Source organism: Sylvia atricapilla, chromosome 1, assembly GCF_009819655.1.
Source record: "Sylvia atricapilla isolate bSylAtr1 chromosome 1, bSylAtr1.pri, whole genome shotgun sequence".
In the NCBI taxonomy this organism is placed as follows: Eukaryota; Metazoa; Chordata; class Aves; order Passeriformes; family Sylviidae; genus Sylvia; species Sylvia atricapilla.
The window spans coordinates 8,689,696-8,707,263 of NC_089140.1; the positions used below are offsets into that span (position 1 = coordinate 8,689,696).

Sequence of the window (17,568 nt, forward strand, 5' to 3'; positions counted from 1 at the left end):
GTGACAGAACGCACTGCCCTGGCAGCAGTGACCTGTCGCAGGCTGTGTGAGCTCCTCTCATTCTGCTCTATTCTCTTCATTAACTTAAATGGTCTCTGTGGGAAACTGGGCCCAATTTATGACCTAGACTGAAAATCTTGCCTTTAACTAATTAACTTGTAGTGGTGCCTTAGCTAAATTAAGCTTAATGGGTCATTTAATCTGTCCCATTGCACAGGAGGAATTTGACACTTTTTTTAAACCAGAGGTGCCCAAAATGCTATTCTGGCAAGTAGGCATAAATCATGTGGCCTTTGTGGACAATTAGATACCTAGAGAGAGAAACAAGGTTCTAAATAAATGATCGTTATGTACTTACTTTTGGGAACAGATGATTTAATTTGGTATGATTAAAATTGATACTTAACAGGAATCACCAAAGTGAATTTAACTCTGTCACGGCCTGAGGTTGAGGCACTGCATGGTTTTCCACTTGAAAGAAGTTTATCCTTTCTGATAGCGCAGAAATGCTTCTTTCTTCCAAACAACCATGCTAAATCTTAATGTTGGACTTTACAGAAAATATAATAATGAATCCATTACATAAAACATGTATAATCTCATAATAAAGAAGTTGGTGGCATTCAGTGAGATTTTCAAGAAAATGCACAATCTCCAGGTATGAGGAATTTAAACTTTAGCTGCTTGGGTTGTTTTTGGAATAGCGGAAATATTGAAAATGAAACTCTTGAGTTAGCTTTTACAAGTTTACGTAAAAATTTAAATGTCTGTAATGTTTTTTATTTCTAGATTTTTTTGTGTGGAATTTTTTTTAAAGAAAAAAGTCATCAAGACTGTATGGACACTCAAGCTTTATGTTAGCTGATCTCTAAACTTTGTGGATTCATAAGGCTTTTTCTTCAGGATATATAAGCCATCCCTGTACTCTTCCACTGTTTATCAGGAATTCTTGCACTCTGTCATTTTAATGTAGCTCTGCCTGGAAAGGCTGTTTTAAAGCAGATGAACATTCTTTCTCTGACAAGGAAAAAGACCAGATAAGGTAGATTTTGACCTATTTTAATTCTCAAAGTTTTAATTTTTTACTTATTTTTTTTTTCTTTTTGATGGTCCTTTTTTGTCAATGTGAAATCAGAAGTTTTGAGACTTTATTATAGCAAATTTTGTGTGGATACAGCTTTTCAAAGCCATCCTTGGTGGTGGTTTTTTTTTTTTTTTTTTTTTTTGTTGTTTGGGGGTTTTGTTTTTTTTTTTTTTTTTTTTTTTTTTTTTTTTTTTTTTTTTTTTTTTTTTTGGTTACAGTTGTCATTTTCAACTTCGAAAGCCGATTTCTGTACTTGGAGTGGGAAGGTAGCTGGTATTTTCTGCCATCTTTACTACTGCAATGGATTAAGTTTCAGGTGAATCTAGCCATGCAAATCTCTTTTAGCACACAGTCCAATTCACCATTCTATGACCAGTTTGTTTTCTGGTCACAGTACAGAAACTTGAGAATGGAAGCTTTAGAACTGATGAGTTTATTTGTTTCATATTTACAGTTATTTCATATTAGTGAAACAGGCTATTGGTACCACCTTTTTCCAAATGTGCATTTTTGTACTTAACCAGATTTTCAGGAAAGGGAAATGTGCAAGCTGAATGCATTCAGCATTTCTGGAACTGAGCCATGAAACAGAGCAGTTGCTTCAATTGACTGCCTGAATGACGGATATGGAATAAAAATGGCTAAAACTTAGGCAAAGGTTATTATTATAAGCTCTTAAGGTTTGTCCTTTTTTCCCCTTCATTACTGCTGAATATTGCTAGAATGGAAAAATGAATTACATTATGATAGGTTCACTGTCCATAATGTTTGTTCATTTCTGCTCAGAGTGTTACATAATTTCCAGGGATGATTGTGATATTAACAAGTTTTTACTCGGAAGCTGCATGAGATCTGAAGGCAAGGTGCCAAATTGCTTTTCATTTTAGATATGAGGCCGAAAACTGAAGGTCACTGGGGAAATTCCTCATTTCAGAAACCAAGACATCTAAACTATCATTCAGATATTTCAACATTAAAATACAAATCCTTTTTCTAAATTAGTTAGGTATGATAGGGCTGTCCTTACATGTTAATGCATAATTTTCACCAAATGTCGAAATAATGTGACTTCAGAAGGGAATAGAATTCTCATGTATCAAATTCAGGATGAGTTTTTTCAAAAAAACCACATAGGTGAAGTAGGACTTCATGTAACAGCAAAGCTTATCTTAAAGAGGTATTAGCTTCACTTGCTTCAAATTTGGCTTGGACTTGGTAATGTCCCCAATGTGCAATTTCTTTGAAATGAGTGAAGCTCCCAACTCTTTTTGATGGTACTGATCTATGCATTTAAAATTCAAAGAGGCACACTGCAAATTCAAGGTTGCTTGTTTCATTTCCCATTTTTCTGCATGGCCCTACTCTGTTTCCAAAACTCCCTGTACCTGTGAAATGATCCTTTGTGCTTACTGAGGAGCTCTGCCTGCCTCATGCTGCTTTATCCTGGCACAGATCCTTGTCTGTGCAGCTGGATCTGGGGGATGCAGGTGAACTGGAAAGGACCAGCTGTGGGGTCTGGAGTGAGGCTGTGCTTGTGGGAAGGCAGCAGGAGGAGCAGCCAGCAAGCCAGGATCCAGGGACATGTGGCATTGTGCACTGGTTTGTCAGAGGGTGTGGAGGTGTTCTTGTGTGGGCATTAAACCATTCTCCAATGTTTTTAAGCCTTTATTGATATGTAACTTTTTTCCCTTAATGAAATGTGTGCTTCTTTTCCTTTTGCCATCTGCCAAATTTTAATTCCCATGTGGTCCACAATAAATACTTTGTTTTCTGACAGAGGATAGTGTCCCCTCCCTGCTCCCATTTTCCAGTTTCCTATCTCTTGTATGCCTGGTTACAGAGACTTTTGATGTTGCAAAACACTGAGAGATGTCAATCTCATTTTTTTTTTTACTTCGTTCCTAATAGGAATTAGGAGACCTAGGAAAGTAGCATCTAGAAAAATTAACTGAATACTGTTCTTTGATACATGAAAAATAACTGCTTAGTCAGTGAAATCCCCTTTGGTTCCTAGAAGACATTGTTTCAAATGACTTCGTCTCATATGTTGTTTCCTGCAAAGGGAAGAAAATACGTTAGGGGTGGCCTTTTAGTTTCAGGAAGCTATTTATTTATCTTTTCTATAAAATGTTTTTGATACTGTAATCATGTCTGAAGTAATGTGGTTAAAGTCAGTCCTGTGTGTAACTGACTGGTGAAAGGACACATTTACAAATTAATAAGATATTTTCAAATAAGAAACAATTTTCAGTCTACAGATGGGTTAGTGTACATGTAGCAGTCCTGACATTGTTCCATTGATGTTCTATTTCTCTCTGCCAAGCTGAGTATACCAGCAAAAGTGCTGTAGTTCTGACATAAATGAAGGTATTTTAATATACCTTTTGCAAAAAATTGCTGTGTTTGTTACTGTCAGAAGAACCACAGATGTGCCATGTTGACTAGTTTGGTGTCATTTTCTATATTAGAATTTCAAAAGTTCCAGTTCATAAATTCAGTATTACATTATTTTTATTAATATATGTTGAATTCTGCAAAAGACTGGAAATGTGGGTTTATGTTGTCTAGTTTGTTGCTGATTTAATTTAAACTGTTATTTTTGATGTAAAGTTTTATATGATAGGTTTTCAGCTTTTGGGGCTTTCCCTAAGCTTTTTGGGGCTAACCCTAAGACCCTTCGTCTTGAAAATGTAAATTTAAATTGTTAATTTCTGAGAAATGCTTGACAGAAAAGTTCTTACAGAAACATTGTGTTTTGTGGGAACAGTATTTTGGAAGACAAAATTTATTTCAACTTCTTCTTGCAGGCTTCTTTATAGTTTAGCCTTTAATGCCAGATTCCTGAGGCATCTTTGGTATTTGATATCTTCAATGACTACACGAATGATTACAGGGTATGTATTGTACCATTTCTGGAACTGATTCTTTGTTAAAGTAGGACATACCTAGTCAAAAGTGAATGGGACAGTTAGAAGTATGGTTACTTACCTCCTGTGATTTCATAAAACTGAGCAAAATCTTGGAAATCAGACAGAATAAAGAAAATACTTATTTGAGTTGAACATTTTGTAGTGCTTGAAGTTCTTGGAATATTCTTGGAGTGCTTACAAGTGTCAGTGTAACAAACACTGAAGCCCCAGGTTGTTAATCTCAAGTTTGTGAGTTTTATCTCACATGCTCTGACTAGTCCAGAAATAGATGGTGGCAGAACCACTGTCCTGGGAGTTGAGGCACTGGACCTACAGATAAGTTCATTGCTGACATTCAGGGAATTATTCCCTTTGTTTGTGTCTCCAAAGTGTCTGCAGTCTCTATTAGTTAATGCCCAGGTTTGTTGGTCACGGAGACACTGAGGTACCAGGGACAAGAACTTGTGAAGAGTAACCTTATTTTCCAAGAATTGGAAATAATAGTTATTTAACTGAAAACACCATTGTTATGTTGCTCTTGGAGCTACTACCACATTCTTTTGCTAGAGTGCTGAAGGTAGTACTTTCTCAGTATTTTATTAACCCTCTCTTTTAAACTGCATTTTGTATTTTAAGGTCTATGGTGCCACTTCTTCAAGTGATTTCAAGAGGCTCTCCAATGTCTTTAGAGGACTCTAGCCGAATTATCCCTCTGTTCTACCTTTTCAGTTCTTTGTTTAGTCACTCACTTATTTCTATTCATGATAATGAATTCTTTGGTGACCCAATAGAAGGTGAGTTCTGAACATACTAAATAGCACTGCTTTGTTAAATGTTTTTGTGTGAGGCTGGAGAGCTCCCTGGGCAATGATTTGCTGACATCTGGGAGGAAGGATCTTCTGGGCTGGCTTGCTGATGGTCCCTTGAGCACTCAGCTGTCAGCTGGCTCTTTTATGGTGATTGCACTTAGAAAAAAGAGAGAAAAATTAATGGTCTGCACCTTGGGAACCCTAGCTTTACACAGGGTCTGATGTGAAGTTCTTAATCATGATAATTTTTAATGAGTTACTGAAGAGAGCAAACTTCTTCTGGACTGAACATGTAGTTTAATGTATAAATTTAACATAGCAGGAATCACAAAAGAGATAAGGGGATACTGTAATTAAAATAATTGTGATTGCACGCAGTCCCAAGATTTGATCTCCTTTCTAAATGTTCACTCATTCTCTTTTTGGGTGATGTTTCTTTTCTCTACCATATGATGTGTCTGAATATTAAAATTTAATTAAACAAGTGGGATTTTTAAGTCATTTAAGCAAACTTCAACTTGTGTTTCATGTAGTTGTAGGTCAAAGACAATCATCAATGATGCCTTTTACACTAGAAGAGCTTGTGATACTCTCCCGCTGCCTTCGAGATGCTTGTCTAGGAATCATAAAGTTGGCTTACCCAGAAACAAAGCCAGAGGTTCGTGAGGAATATATTGCAGCCTTTAGAAGTGTTGGAGTAACAAAAAACACAGAAATGCAGCAATGTATACAGACAGAACAGAAAAGGTGGATTCAATTATTCAAGGTAAATTCTGTCAATTTTCAGAACATAGCTGAATTAAATTTTTCTGATTCTGCTGAAGATATGAAATTAGTTTTTTTTTTCCTCTCATGTTATTGCTGTTGCAACAAGGAATGTGGATTTGGGCAGATTGCTGTTTGGCATATGTGCTAAACTCAAGTAACTAAATTCTGATAACTGTAACATTTTTCTTTTCCTTCTTTCAATTCTCAGTTTTCTTGCTTGTCTTGATTATAAAACATTTACTGTGTAAAATATGGGGTTTAACTCAGACTCCTGTTCAGCAAGGTGCTTAAGCATGTGTCATAACTTTTGTATAGGTGTGAAATTCTAACAAAATCTAATGATTACTCAGGTACTTCTGTATTGGAGGCTTCACTACACTGGTACCATGCTGCATTGGTTTTGTTGGTATTCTCCTAAAACCTGTTGGTATTCCTCATTTTGGGTTTGCTGGAATACTAAAGGGAAGGTGAATCTGGCTTAACAGATGTGAATTTAATAATGCATGTTCTTTCTGGATATCTACCAGTGTTTTTCTGCTGGTTTTATCTGTGGCATCCTAGCTAAGACATGAGTTAAGAGAAGCTGAAAACGTTGGCAAGAAAAAAAAACCCTAATATAACTGTTGGTGAAAAAAAGGAGTGCTTGACTTGTCATGAAAATTCTGCAGCAAACACATCTAGTCAGCTAAAATTGCTCATTAAAGAAGTGGGAGCAGAAGAAATGCATTTTCCAAATTGAATGCTAGATTTACAGTCTGTTTAATACTGGCGACCTCTCGCACACTAATGTTCAGTTCGAGTCATCAGCTGTCCCTTCAGGTCTTTTATCACTGCTTTTGTCAAGCTATCTATTTAATTGAAAGAAGTTAATTGAATGAAAATGATCAACTAAGCTTGTATTAATATTGCTAATGGAACTTTCTTCTTGGCCATGTTTGGAGAAAGATGTCATGCTAGACTTTAGGAAAGGCCCATTAAGGCTTGCACTTAACCTGATGGGCTAATTAAGGAATGCTTATTCATTCTACAAGTCTAAGGTAGCCTCTATCCAGCCTATTCTGCCTGATTTTACAACACATTTCACTTATGAGCATAAGCATTAATAGCAGTGAGAGTAACTGATAATGTTTTGATTGCATTGAATACAGTCCTAATGCACCACTGAATTTGTAATTTGCACAGATTGATCTAATAAATATTTGCACAATCTGATTTACATATTTGTCTTTAAATTGCCAATAAACTTTTGATTTTGAGGTCTCTAATGAAACCCCCCAATATGTCTTTTTTTTCTGAGAAGGATGTCAGTCTAGGGGTATTTTTGTGCATGCAGTTCATATCATGCCTCCTTTTCGTTTGCTTTTGTTTGTTATGCTTAATCTTTGTGTAAGTTGGTGGATTTCAGGTGAATTTGATCATATTTTGCTGTCATTCAGAAAGTTGTAAAATGCTGAGTTACTTTATCCCACTTTGGCAGTCAGAAATGAAACTCATATGAAACTGTCAAAACTGGGTGTGCTCTTACTATGTTCAGGAGCCAGGGTTGTCTTCCATCAGCTGAATTGGAAATACAAGTCTTGAAGGTATCTGGAAGGCTCCAGTTCTACCCCAAAAAGAGAAGATAATAGCAAAACTTCCCTTGCTTGCATCTTAGGATGCATGTTTGTTGTTATAGATAAAAATTGAATGTGGCTGAAGTTAATGTCAGGAAGACTCCTGTGATAGCACTGAGTCTTTCTTGAAGGCAGCTTCAAAATTGCTTCCTGCCAGTAAGCACCCAGCAGAACCTTCTTCCAAATCATTGAAACAAAACTGAAGTAGTTAATTATAAATTCAAGTAGAAAATGCTTTTTCTTTCTTTTGCACTGTGTCAAATACATCTTTCAAGTATATGGGATTTATCTTTGCTAAAGCTTTTGCAAGCTGATGGCCCAAAAATAGGCATATTCCTTCCTTATCATCTGTGCTTTTAATTTCTCTTTTTTCCTTTTTTCTTTCACCTCCTCCTTTCTTCTGTTTTGTTAAACAAAAGAATTATTTCACTATCTTGAGTTATTCCTGTGAAATCAAATTTCTGATTTTGCTGAATTTTAAATGCTGCTTGCATTGAACACTTTATTGCAAAGAAATCCCCATTTTAATATTATTTTTTGTAGTACATCTTCCTTTTCAATGGAATACATACTTAGGAAAATTTTTACAAAGGAATGCTGAGTTGGGGTGGCAGCTGGGTTAGTGTTCTCAGTATTCATGCATTCTGCAGGAGAAACTCCATTTTCACCTATTCTGATTCAGCTTCCTTAAAAGTTTCATTAGCTGCTTGTAAAATATTGTATTTATGTGGTCTTCCTGTGGAGAGTCTTTTCTGATTTTATTTTCCTTTTCAAAAACGTTTGCCTCACTTACAGTGGTAATGGGACCAGAGAGGTTCAGTGACTCATGCAACCTGCATTGAATTTTATAAGGTGATGAAAATTCCCATGTAATCAGACAGTTCCCTTAATAGCATTTTTTGTTCTGTCTTGAATGAAGACATTACCTTAAAACTGGATGTTAAAAGCTCTTTTGTGTAGCATGTAGACACAGAATCCTTTAGAAGGCCCATTAAACTTTGTTACTCTTGACACCTGTCTATTAAGACTGTCTTTTTGCAAGATGATTTCAGGAAAGCTCTGTGTACATCTTTTTCTTACTCATCTTTCAAGTGCTGTACTTTGAAGTTGCCAAACAGATGGCTGTTCATTGTAGCAGTGATAATGTCTTTTTAGCCTGATAATTTACTATTCTATTGATTCCACTTAATTATGTTTTATGTAGTGGTGGGTGAACTTGATTCAGCTTTGGACAGAAGGCATTGCAACTGAGTAGGGCAGTTCTGTTTGAGGTGGAGAACTTACTAGCTTGGTTTCTCTACTTACTTTCATTTCTTTTTTCTGCATTGGGGGAAACTGCCAGGAAAAACACTAAAATTGCAAAGATAGTGACCATGATAACAGTTTCTCTCAGCCTCTCAATTTTGCTAGGAAGATAAAAAGAACATTATATACATACATAATATATATTGTGTGTATACTTGGTTAGGTGTTATTTTCGTTAAGTAAGTAGTTTAATGTTGGTAATGATTTGTTTGGGCTTTTCTGAACTGCCATGCAGCGCTTGAGGTGTGCAGTATTGCTAAATCCTATCTAGTCCTTGTTCCTAGATTTTGGAATGAGACTTAAATAAGCCTTTTTTTTTTTTTTTTTTTTTTTTTTTGATGTCTTGCAAGTGAACCATGATTACTTAATTTCATTCTCAGGTATTTAAGTCTAACAGCAAGTTTTTGTGAGTTAAAAATAAGCAGCAATTTTATACGCGACTGATTTTTTTAAAAAAGCTTTTGCTTTGTGAATTACGTAATTTCATTCAGAGTGCTAAATGTATACTGAATGTACGTGTTTCTGACACCTAGGTCATCACAAACTTAGTGAAAATGTTGAAATCGAGGGATACAAGGAGAAATTTCTGTCCACCAAATCACTGGCTCTCTGAACAAGAGAACATTAAAGCAGATAAGGTAAGAGTCATGTCCTTTTCCACAAGGCCTTACAGGTGCCAGATTTTCACTGGCGAAGTGTTTGGCTCCTGACAGTATTAGTGATGTTGATGTTGCACAGATTGTACAGTCTAAAACCTGGAATAATGTTGCTTTTCTCTGATGTAAGAGTCTTGCATCTGTTAAGGAAATTGTATGTTAAAGCACATTTCCAATCCATAAAGGGGAACTTGCCCTACAGCGCAAGAGTGTAAATCATTGGCATTTATAGCAGAGGAGACTGGGAAATCTGGTAGCATTTAGTTGCATCTTCTCGTAGTAAAAATGCTAAATGAAAGAATTGCTCTATAGTGGGGAAAATTCTCTTCCAAAATAAAAGAAAATTCAGCATTTTCTGTGCTTACCTCACCTCGAAATTACTTTTTTTTTTTTCTAAGAGCTTTTGAAAAGAATTATATTGATCTCAAAAAGCACGTTATGTGTGTGCAAGAGAAAAAGCTAACACCTGCTGTGGACTAGATTCCTTTGAATCATGACACATGCTCAATACAAAACAAACAGAATATTTGATATCTCAAAATTCAAAGTCAGCTTCTCTAGTGTTATAAATACCAGAACTGAATGTAACATGGTGTGGAATTTTTAAATACATGGGATTTATACTGTATTGTTATTAACTGTGCAGCTCTCCTGTAAGGCACAGCAGAAATGAAGATGTTAAGGCATTCAGACACACTCCTGCATGTGACAGCTCTGTGTATTTACTATGCAATAGTAAATTGTGATGTGTAATTAGATCCTGTTTAACTGTGAAATCCTGTTAATTTGTGAGGTCACACAGCTGTATGTGCCATCGGCCAGACATGTCTGGAGAGTCAGGAGGATGGGGAGAATAGGACCTCTGCAATCTACTTTGGATGGTAAGACACTGTCTATGCAATTTCAGCTTTGCTAAGTCAAAATAAGAGTTTGCCTTATGCAAAGAAATCTGTCTTTTCTGGAACTCAGTTGAGTATTTTGTATTAAAATCTTGGTAGCCAAAAGCAAGACAATCTTTGATAATTTTGGTTAATATATTTTGAAAAAATGGGTACTTGTATGCACATGCGTATATGTTTAGAATGTTTACTCTTATTTAATTTAATTTCTTTGCCCAAGCTTCTGCTGGCATTGATGAGGGGGAATGGTAAGTGGGGAAATTATGTGTTTTTAAAATAATGTATTAATATGTATAAAGGGCAGTTACATAGAATAGAAAATTAATACAGTTTAGAAGATGTAAAGCATTGAGATTTTGCTTTAACTGTATACTGTAAAGAAACAGTTTCAATATGTATTAAACTGTAACAAACAGGCTTTGCATGGTGAATATTAATTCCTGTTTATAAACAGTGTCTCTAATTAGATAAGGCAGAAACTTAAACCTCTGAATTACTCAAAATATCAGGATTTTATGGAACTTGCAGAGAAAGATTTGAGAATGGCACAGACTTAGCAATCAGGGTAAATTTAAAAAAACAACCAGATTAATTCTGCCAATATGCTTTCTTATGTAGACAGTCTGTTTCTTCCAGCTTTTCATACCTTTTCAGCCTCACTATTCTAGAATTTTACCTCTCTGTGATCAGGTTAAATAATCATTAAATCACTGGCACTTGTGCAGAATTAATAATGAATTAAAAATGGGGCCTTTAAGTGGCAAAATGATTCATCTACAGGAGTCCTTCCTCTCTTTTAAGATAATGCAATCTGCTTGAGCTAGTTTAGCCAGATACAGTAGATCATGGAGAGGCTGTACTCTTTGAATGCTGCTGTAGAGTTGTACAGAATTAAGAGCTTTGTCCAGAGTTGAAGCCTAAAAACTTCTAGTGATAATTTTTATTTGAGTAGCTATGATGGTAAAAGTTTATTTTGATTACCTTTTTAGTGTAATTGCCAGATAATAACTAGTTGGCTCAGTTTAAGTACTGCTGAGAATTTTAAATTATGTATTTTTTCAGTTTAGTTTCTTTTTTTGGAGGTCACCACTTCTCCACCTCAGCAATCCTTTATTTCTTACACTGACCTACATGACTTTCCACAGCTGTTTATACTGTCTGGATGTTCTCCACTGTCAAAGCTATTCTACATTTATCACTTCGACATTCTTCTGGTCTCCTTGCCCTCATACCTGCAGTACCTTGAGCTCTGTGCCACGTCTTCCTTCCCCAGATGCCCCCAGTTCTCTCCATTTCGTGCCTCCCCTGGTGTGGGCAGTTGGGGGATAAGGAATACCTGTGCTGTGGTGGTGTGAGCAGCTGTGAGCCCTCCTTTTCCTGGCTGGCACAGGGAGCTCTGCTCTCCTGGCTGAGCCTCTATTCAGGCTGCTAAAGGAATTTCTCCTCTCTGGCCCATTGAAAATTTTCTCGATACTTGGTATTTTTGGATCTCCTATTCTCTGTCAGAGTTGAAGTTCAGCTGATGAGCTTAAGAGGTGTGTTGGAGGCAAGATGGTGAGGAAAGATGACAGTGTGTTCATGTGAACCTTATTTATATGAAATCAGGCTAAAATGAAAGTGCAGTCAACACGAACGTGTGAAAACAAGCAGGTAACCTTGTGCACATGACTTGTTTAATCCCTCTTGACTCCATATGGGTTAAAGCCAATTAGCATGAAAGTACTGCTGAATCACATATGGTCATGTTTATTTGTGCTTTTTCATTTACTTAAATGGCAGACTTGTGAGTTCTAAATGCCCTCTGTATTGATGACTCCATCCCATATTTCTCTTTAAAGAAAGAGGCTGTGATGGAGAAATGCAGATAAAATTGACTAATTGACTGAAATAATTGAACTGTCGAAGTCATGTAGTAGTTTACCTTTGCTGTACATGCACTTTTCATTTAAAATGCTTTTAACTGTTAGCTTAATAGGCTTCATACATTGACTTTAATTAAAAATGTTTACTAAGTAAACTAAAGGTAATCACAAATAAGCATTTTATCAGAAGTTTGAAATGCTTGCAATGTTGAAACCTGCTTCCAATGAATATATATCAAGATTAGTGATGTTTAGGGTCATCTCCTATTAAATTGGTGCTTAAAATATCACTACTTAAAGTGCTTTGAGGATTTAAAAAACAAACAGAAAATAACATTGAAGTGTTCAGTCCAGAAGATTGCAGGAGATGCTTGTCACCCTGGGTAGAAGCCAAAGAAAAAACTGTGAAACTGTTACCAAAACTTCCAGACAGTGTAGTGAAATTAAGGATTTACTTATAATACTTGTAATACACTTTATGAATTGTCCAGACTCTGGAGTCTTTTTCAGAGAGGTGGTTATTAAACATGAAAATGAAACAGCCAAGTAACTGGGTGTTGTTACCTCTGTAGACTGAAGTGAGGAGGGCCTTTGGCCACAGTGGCTCAGGAGTGAGCAATACTGCCTGCACTTAATTAATTTACAGTCAGGTATGTGCTCACTGGCTGAGTTTCCTCACATGAAACTAGAGGAGGATTGTCATTTCTACTATGCATCACCAAGAGTTGAGTTGTTTCCCAAAAATATCCCCTGTGGGTTCAAAGGAGCTGCACAGTAGTTTGGGAACTACATGAATGAGCCTCTCTGCTGTGGCTTCTTGAATTCTTCTCCAATACTTTTGTCTTAAGTACATTATGCAAGTTCTTGATGATATTTTCACTATTTCTGCAGTGATTGGGATTTAATATGGTCACTGTGACTTTGCTGTTAGGAGAGAAAACTCATTGAAATAAATGTTATCTTTCTATTGGTTTCCTTAGATTTGGTTTAATTCTTAAGGTTTTTACCTAAAACGACTTGATTGACGGTAGTGATGTAGTTGAAAGCACAGTGACTCTAAACAGTTTTGAGCATGAGAGTAGGAATACTGTATATTCCTGCAAGGAAAATTCTAAATCATCACAGTTACTAATTGTCTTCTATCATGCATTTTTTTCCTAATTCCTAACTAAAATGTCAATAAGAAGATTTTTTTTCTGACTAAAATAGGGGTACAGAAGTACGTATTTTTATATGCATTTTGTTTTCATGTGTTTTCACTACTTATATTTCAGTTTGCCTGTAGCAATTAATGTTTAAAGAAAGGTAAGGCTTTGAGTGAATATGTAGTAAAGAAACTATTTCAGTGTATGTATTTTTATACAAAGTAGATTGAGTCACTTGAAACAGAATAAAATGTTTGAAAAAATGTTCTTTCCAAAATTTTTAAAATTATTATTTCTATTTTAAGTGGGTTTGGAACCAGCACCTCTGTCTGTATCTGAAGAACGACAACTTGCAATTCTGACAGAGCTACCTTTTGTAGTTCCTTTTGAAGAAAGAGTAAAGGTACCTAATTTTTAATTTAATATGCAATTGGTTTTTTTAGCTTTTTGTTTTGAGTAAGTGTAAAAAATCACTTAGTGAAGCAGAAACTGGATCGATTCCCTACAGCAGGAAATGGCAGTCTGCACTGTTTTTCTTCAGTACTCATGCAGCAACTGAACATTTGAAGTTGATGACTTCTCTCTTACTTTCCAACTTACGTTGCCCTTAGTAATATTAGCATTAGAGTTCGAAACATATTCCGAGACAGATGAGAGCAGTTTGCCGTCCTCGTTCAGAAGCGGCTCTATATGACTGCACCCTCTTGTGGTGGCACAGTGTCGGTACCAGAGTGCAGGGTCACAGCTGGAGGCTTGGGAGCACTGGATGGGTGTGCTCCAAATGAGAGAATGGATCTCCATTTTGGGAAATTAACACTTAGAGATTATGTTCCTGCATGAGTAGCTGAGTAGCTGTACTTTAATAGAGTGTATAGCTTAAGGCTTGCAAGGTTCTTGTACTTGATTGATTGGATTTGCTTTTGAATGTTTTTCAGATTTTGTAGATGTAATTGTTAGTTCTGTTACCTATTTCAGTTTGCATTGTGAATATTCTTAAAGCTTTTTTTCTGTTAAACACTTTTTTTTTTTTTTTTAACGGGTTTAGTTTTCAACAGTATCAATGATTTAAAAGCTGGTCCTTAAATTGTCTTTGAAATGTTACATTTCAAGACACTGTCAAGGGATTGATGAGTAATTCCATAGGGAAAGTCAGTCTTTATTTGTCAAAACAGACAGAGGCAGCTTGGTAGAAAATGTGTTTTTTTATCAGGCTTCTCTGAAACGGTTGTTCCAACAAAACATTATTGTATGGTGATCTCACACTAGGATTACAGGGAAATCATAGGAACTGACCTCAAGCAGGGGTCTCTGTGTCGTGACTTAGTCACTGCCTTCCCAACCTCTGGACTTCTTAAAGCTGTGTTGAGATGCATACATGTTATGGTTCTGGAATTCATAAGACCTTTCTTTGTGCAATTGGAATTCATAAAACCTTGGGTGCTTTTACGACAAAAACTGAAGTAACAATGGCATGGAGAGCTTGGAGATAAGGATAAAGCTACAACTGAACTTCGAAAGTTTAAAGAGGAGATCCTGTTACACTCTGCTTAGGAACAAGTGTGTACGGTGCTTTTTGTATAATAGTGGGAGTCAGCATTCCTTTGGAGTCTCCCACTGCCTCTTCAGAGCAAGTTGCAATAAGGAAAGAAAATACCATGATAAGGTTTTGTTTTTCTTTTGGTCAGTTGCTGTCTATTGCTCTGTAATTTAATATTGTGAGATCAGTGCTGCTTGTGTATGTGGGTTATTTCATATGCCCTTTCATCTTTTGACTTCTTTATGCCATTTTTACCTTGACTTACCAGATAACAGATGCTCTTATAAGCAATTGCAGGGTCCAGTTCCATGGTAGGCTCTTCAGCTTTCTGGCCCTAGGGAGTGTTTTCCCCTTCAGCCTTAAGGCACATTGGGGTGCACCTTTCAGTCTGTGGGAGGTAACGAATCCAAATTATATTGAGTGCCTTGGTTCTCACCTCCTTAGGCCATACTTTGACTAGTTGGTGATGCTACTTTCCATGTTGTGTGCTTCAGTCAGCATTGCTTGTTTTTCTGTGGTTGTCTGAAGTCACTGCAAATGCTTCAGTTGTGGATTAGAGGTCTCACTTTCAGGGCTAGCATATCCATGAGCATTGGCTTATGTAAGGAGTCAGAGTCAGTACCACAAAGAGTTTTGCTATGAGATGTAATACCAGATGATTTTTTCCATACTGAGTTGGATAACAATAATAAAGAAATAATAATAACAATAACTAATAATTATAATTAATTATAATTTCAATTAATTAATAATAAACTGTATCTAGTCCTGCTTCAGGAAGCAGAGTGGTGATGAGCATATTCTCATGCTCTGTACATTAAAAAAGTGCCTGTGGCTACATGTCTTGATGTTATAAAACTGTAGAAAAATTTAGGCCAGAAGGGACCTCTGAGGTACTCTAGGTTTCGTTTTCACACAAGATTAATTACAGACTTGGATCAGCATGCACAAAGACTTGTCCAGATGAGTTTTGTCTATCTTCAGAAATGGAGAATTCACAAACTCTCATGTAACCTTTTCCAATACCTAATCACTCCTATTATGAACTTCTTTCTTTATGTCCATCCCTTGTTTCTCTTGCTGCAGCTTAGGACTATTTTCTCTTGTTTTCCTGCTGTGTACCTTAGGAAAGATTCCTGCTTTGTCTATACTGTAATGTTCCTGGTTGGAAAGCATCTTCTCCACTAGCAACAGTTGCCCATAAAAACAGTAGATTTGAGACCTTACTCTACTTTTGTTTGCTCTGGTCAGATTTCCTCTTTCATGTTAAATTTGCTGTTTTAAAAAATCCCTGCAGCCTCTTACTTAATTTTTTTCATTAAGAAATGATCTGACATATTATTGGGAGATTATATTCCTTGGAAAATGTACTAGACTATTTATTGGATATGGGAATGATGTCAAGAGAGAATATAGTAAAAATACATGTCCTGGATAGAGGGAATATTATTTAGGCAACCTCCTCCCATGCTACATGTTGACATAGAAGCACAGTTAGCTACAGTTACACTTCAGGGGAAGAGGTTCCTGTTGTGAAGACTTTAAAATGGGCAATGTGAAGTTCAATTTGTACTTCACCTGGCATAATTGTTTTGATTTTTATGATGCTCCAGTTCTTTTTTAGTGTGGCAGTAATAGCCATGATTTTAGTCTGAATCATTTGTTCACTACTTATACAAGGGGAATTGGTACCTATTTTTTAATTACTGAGAATTTCCCTGACTAATGCAAACAGCAACAAAAAATTATTTGCCAGTATGGAGAATAACCTCTGTGTGTGTAAAATACTCATGAGACTTTTTTCCTTTGTTTTTGAGTATTTTGCATTTGAGAACTCTGAAAGTTAGAGAGGAAACTGGAAGCACTGGCACAGTGTTTGCAGATGCACCTCTTCATGCAGGAAGAGCTGAGGATGGTATCTTAGCACAGAAAAGTCCTTTGCCTTTCTGTCCCCCTCCTCCCCTTCCATGGGTTGTGGCTCTGTATAAAGTTTCTGCAGCTCAATGAGAGAGAAGTCAAATCACTTGAAAATGAGTGAGGCAGGTCAGAGGACAGTAACAGTAATGAAATAACCATCTCTCATTGAATATTTAGATCTACACATTGACATGATTGCTCTTTCCACTAATTTTAACAGATTTTTCAAAGACTCATCTATGCTGATAAGCAAGAAGTTCAAGGAGATGGGCCATTTTTGGATGGAATTAATGTCACTATCAGAAGAAATTATATTTATGAAGATGCTTATGATAAACTTTCTCCTGAGAATGGTAGGCTTACAGTTATCAGCTTGTCATAACACTTGATTGTTCTTATATAGTTTCATATTTGCTTATTTAACTGGTATGCTATAGATGTATCAGCTCTGAGATGTGAAAGTTCTCAGAAGTTAAAATTTCTTGTTTTTACAGAAGTAATTCTCACTCGTATTCTGTCTGATTATTGCAGTCTAAATAACCTCTTTACAACCCATTTTTATGGTGCTTTTCTTCCCATTTGCTCATCCAAATAATTGTAATTTGTCTATTTTTCAATGCAATGCATTAGGTATTATCTGCTTTGATAATCTCTGCTGGCAAATACATATGGACTGAACAGGATTTGCTGGGTACAATCTGTCTGATAATAGTGCAGGACTCTTTTTCATGATGGGGGATGTAGGACTGTAAATTTTACTACATTGAATTAAATCACTTGTTCGTGTGAATTTGTGTGAATTTTGCACTCGCAGTATTTTATATATATACAATTTTCAAGTTATTCCTGGGTCTCTTTTAAATGTTTTGTAGGATTTTTTTTCTTCCCCTACCTATGGTCTTATCCACTTTTTTTTTTAATGACTCTTCAAACAAGACCTTTTCTACAAAGTGAGTGTTTCACAAACTAAATATTCCAAAATTCAACCCAGTAATAGGAGTTTTGCCACTATTTACTAGGTCAGTTTTTATTTTAGCATATAGAGTTTGTGTGTGTAGTTACAT

General features: G+C 36.1%; 1 protein-coding gene across 1 annotated transcript in view; it reads left to right on the forward strand.

Annotated features, from left to right (window-relative positions):
• The window catches only part of UBE3C (ubiquitin protein ligase E3C), a 72,255-nt gene that overhangs the window by 25,661 nt on the left and 29,026 nt on the right, over positions 1-17,568 (forward strand). The window contains exons 11-17 of the mRNA XM_066314472.1: positions 3,892-3,978; positions 4,630-4,787; positions 5,336-5,568; positions 9,022-9,126; positions 9,938-10,025; positions 13,356-13,453; positions 16,725-16,857. Of these exons, the coding sequence (XP_066170569.1) occupies positions 3,892-3,978; positions 4,630-4,787; positions 5,336-5,568; positions 9,022-9,126; positions 9,938-10,025; positions 13,356-13,453; positions 16,725-16,857 (902 nt within the window). The remainder of the gene's footprint in view (positions 1-3,891; positions 3,979-4,629; positions 4,788-5,335; positions 5,569-9,021; positions 9,127-9,937; positions 10,026-13,355; positions 13,454-16,724; positions 16,858-17,568) is intronic.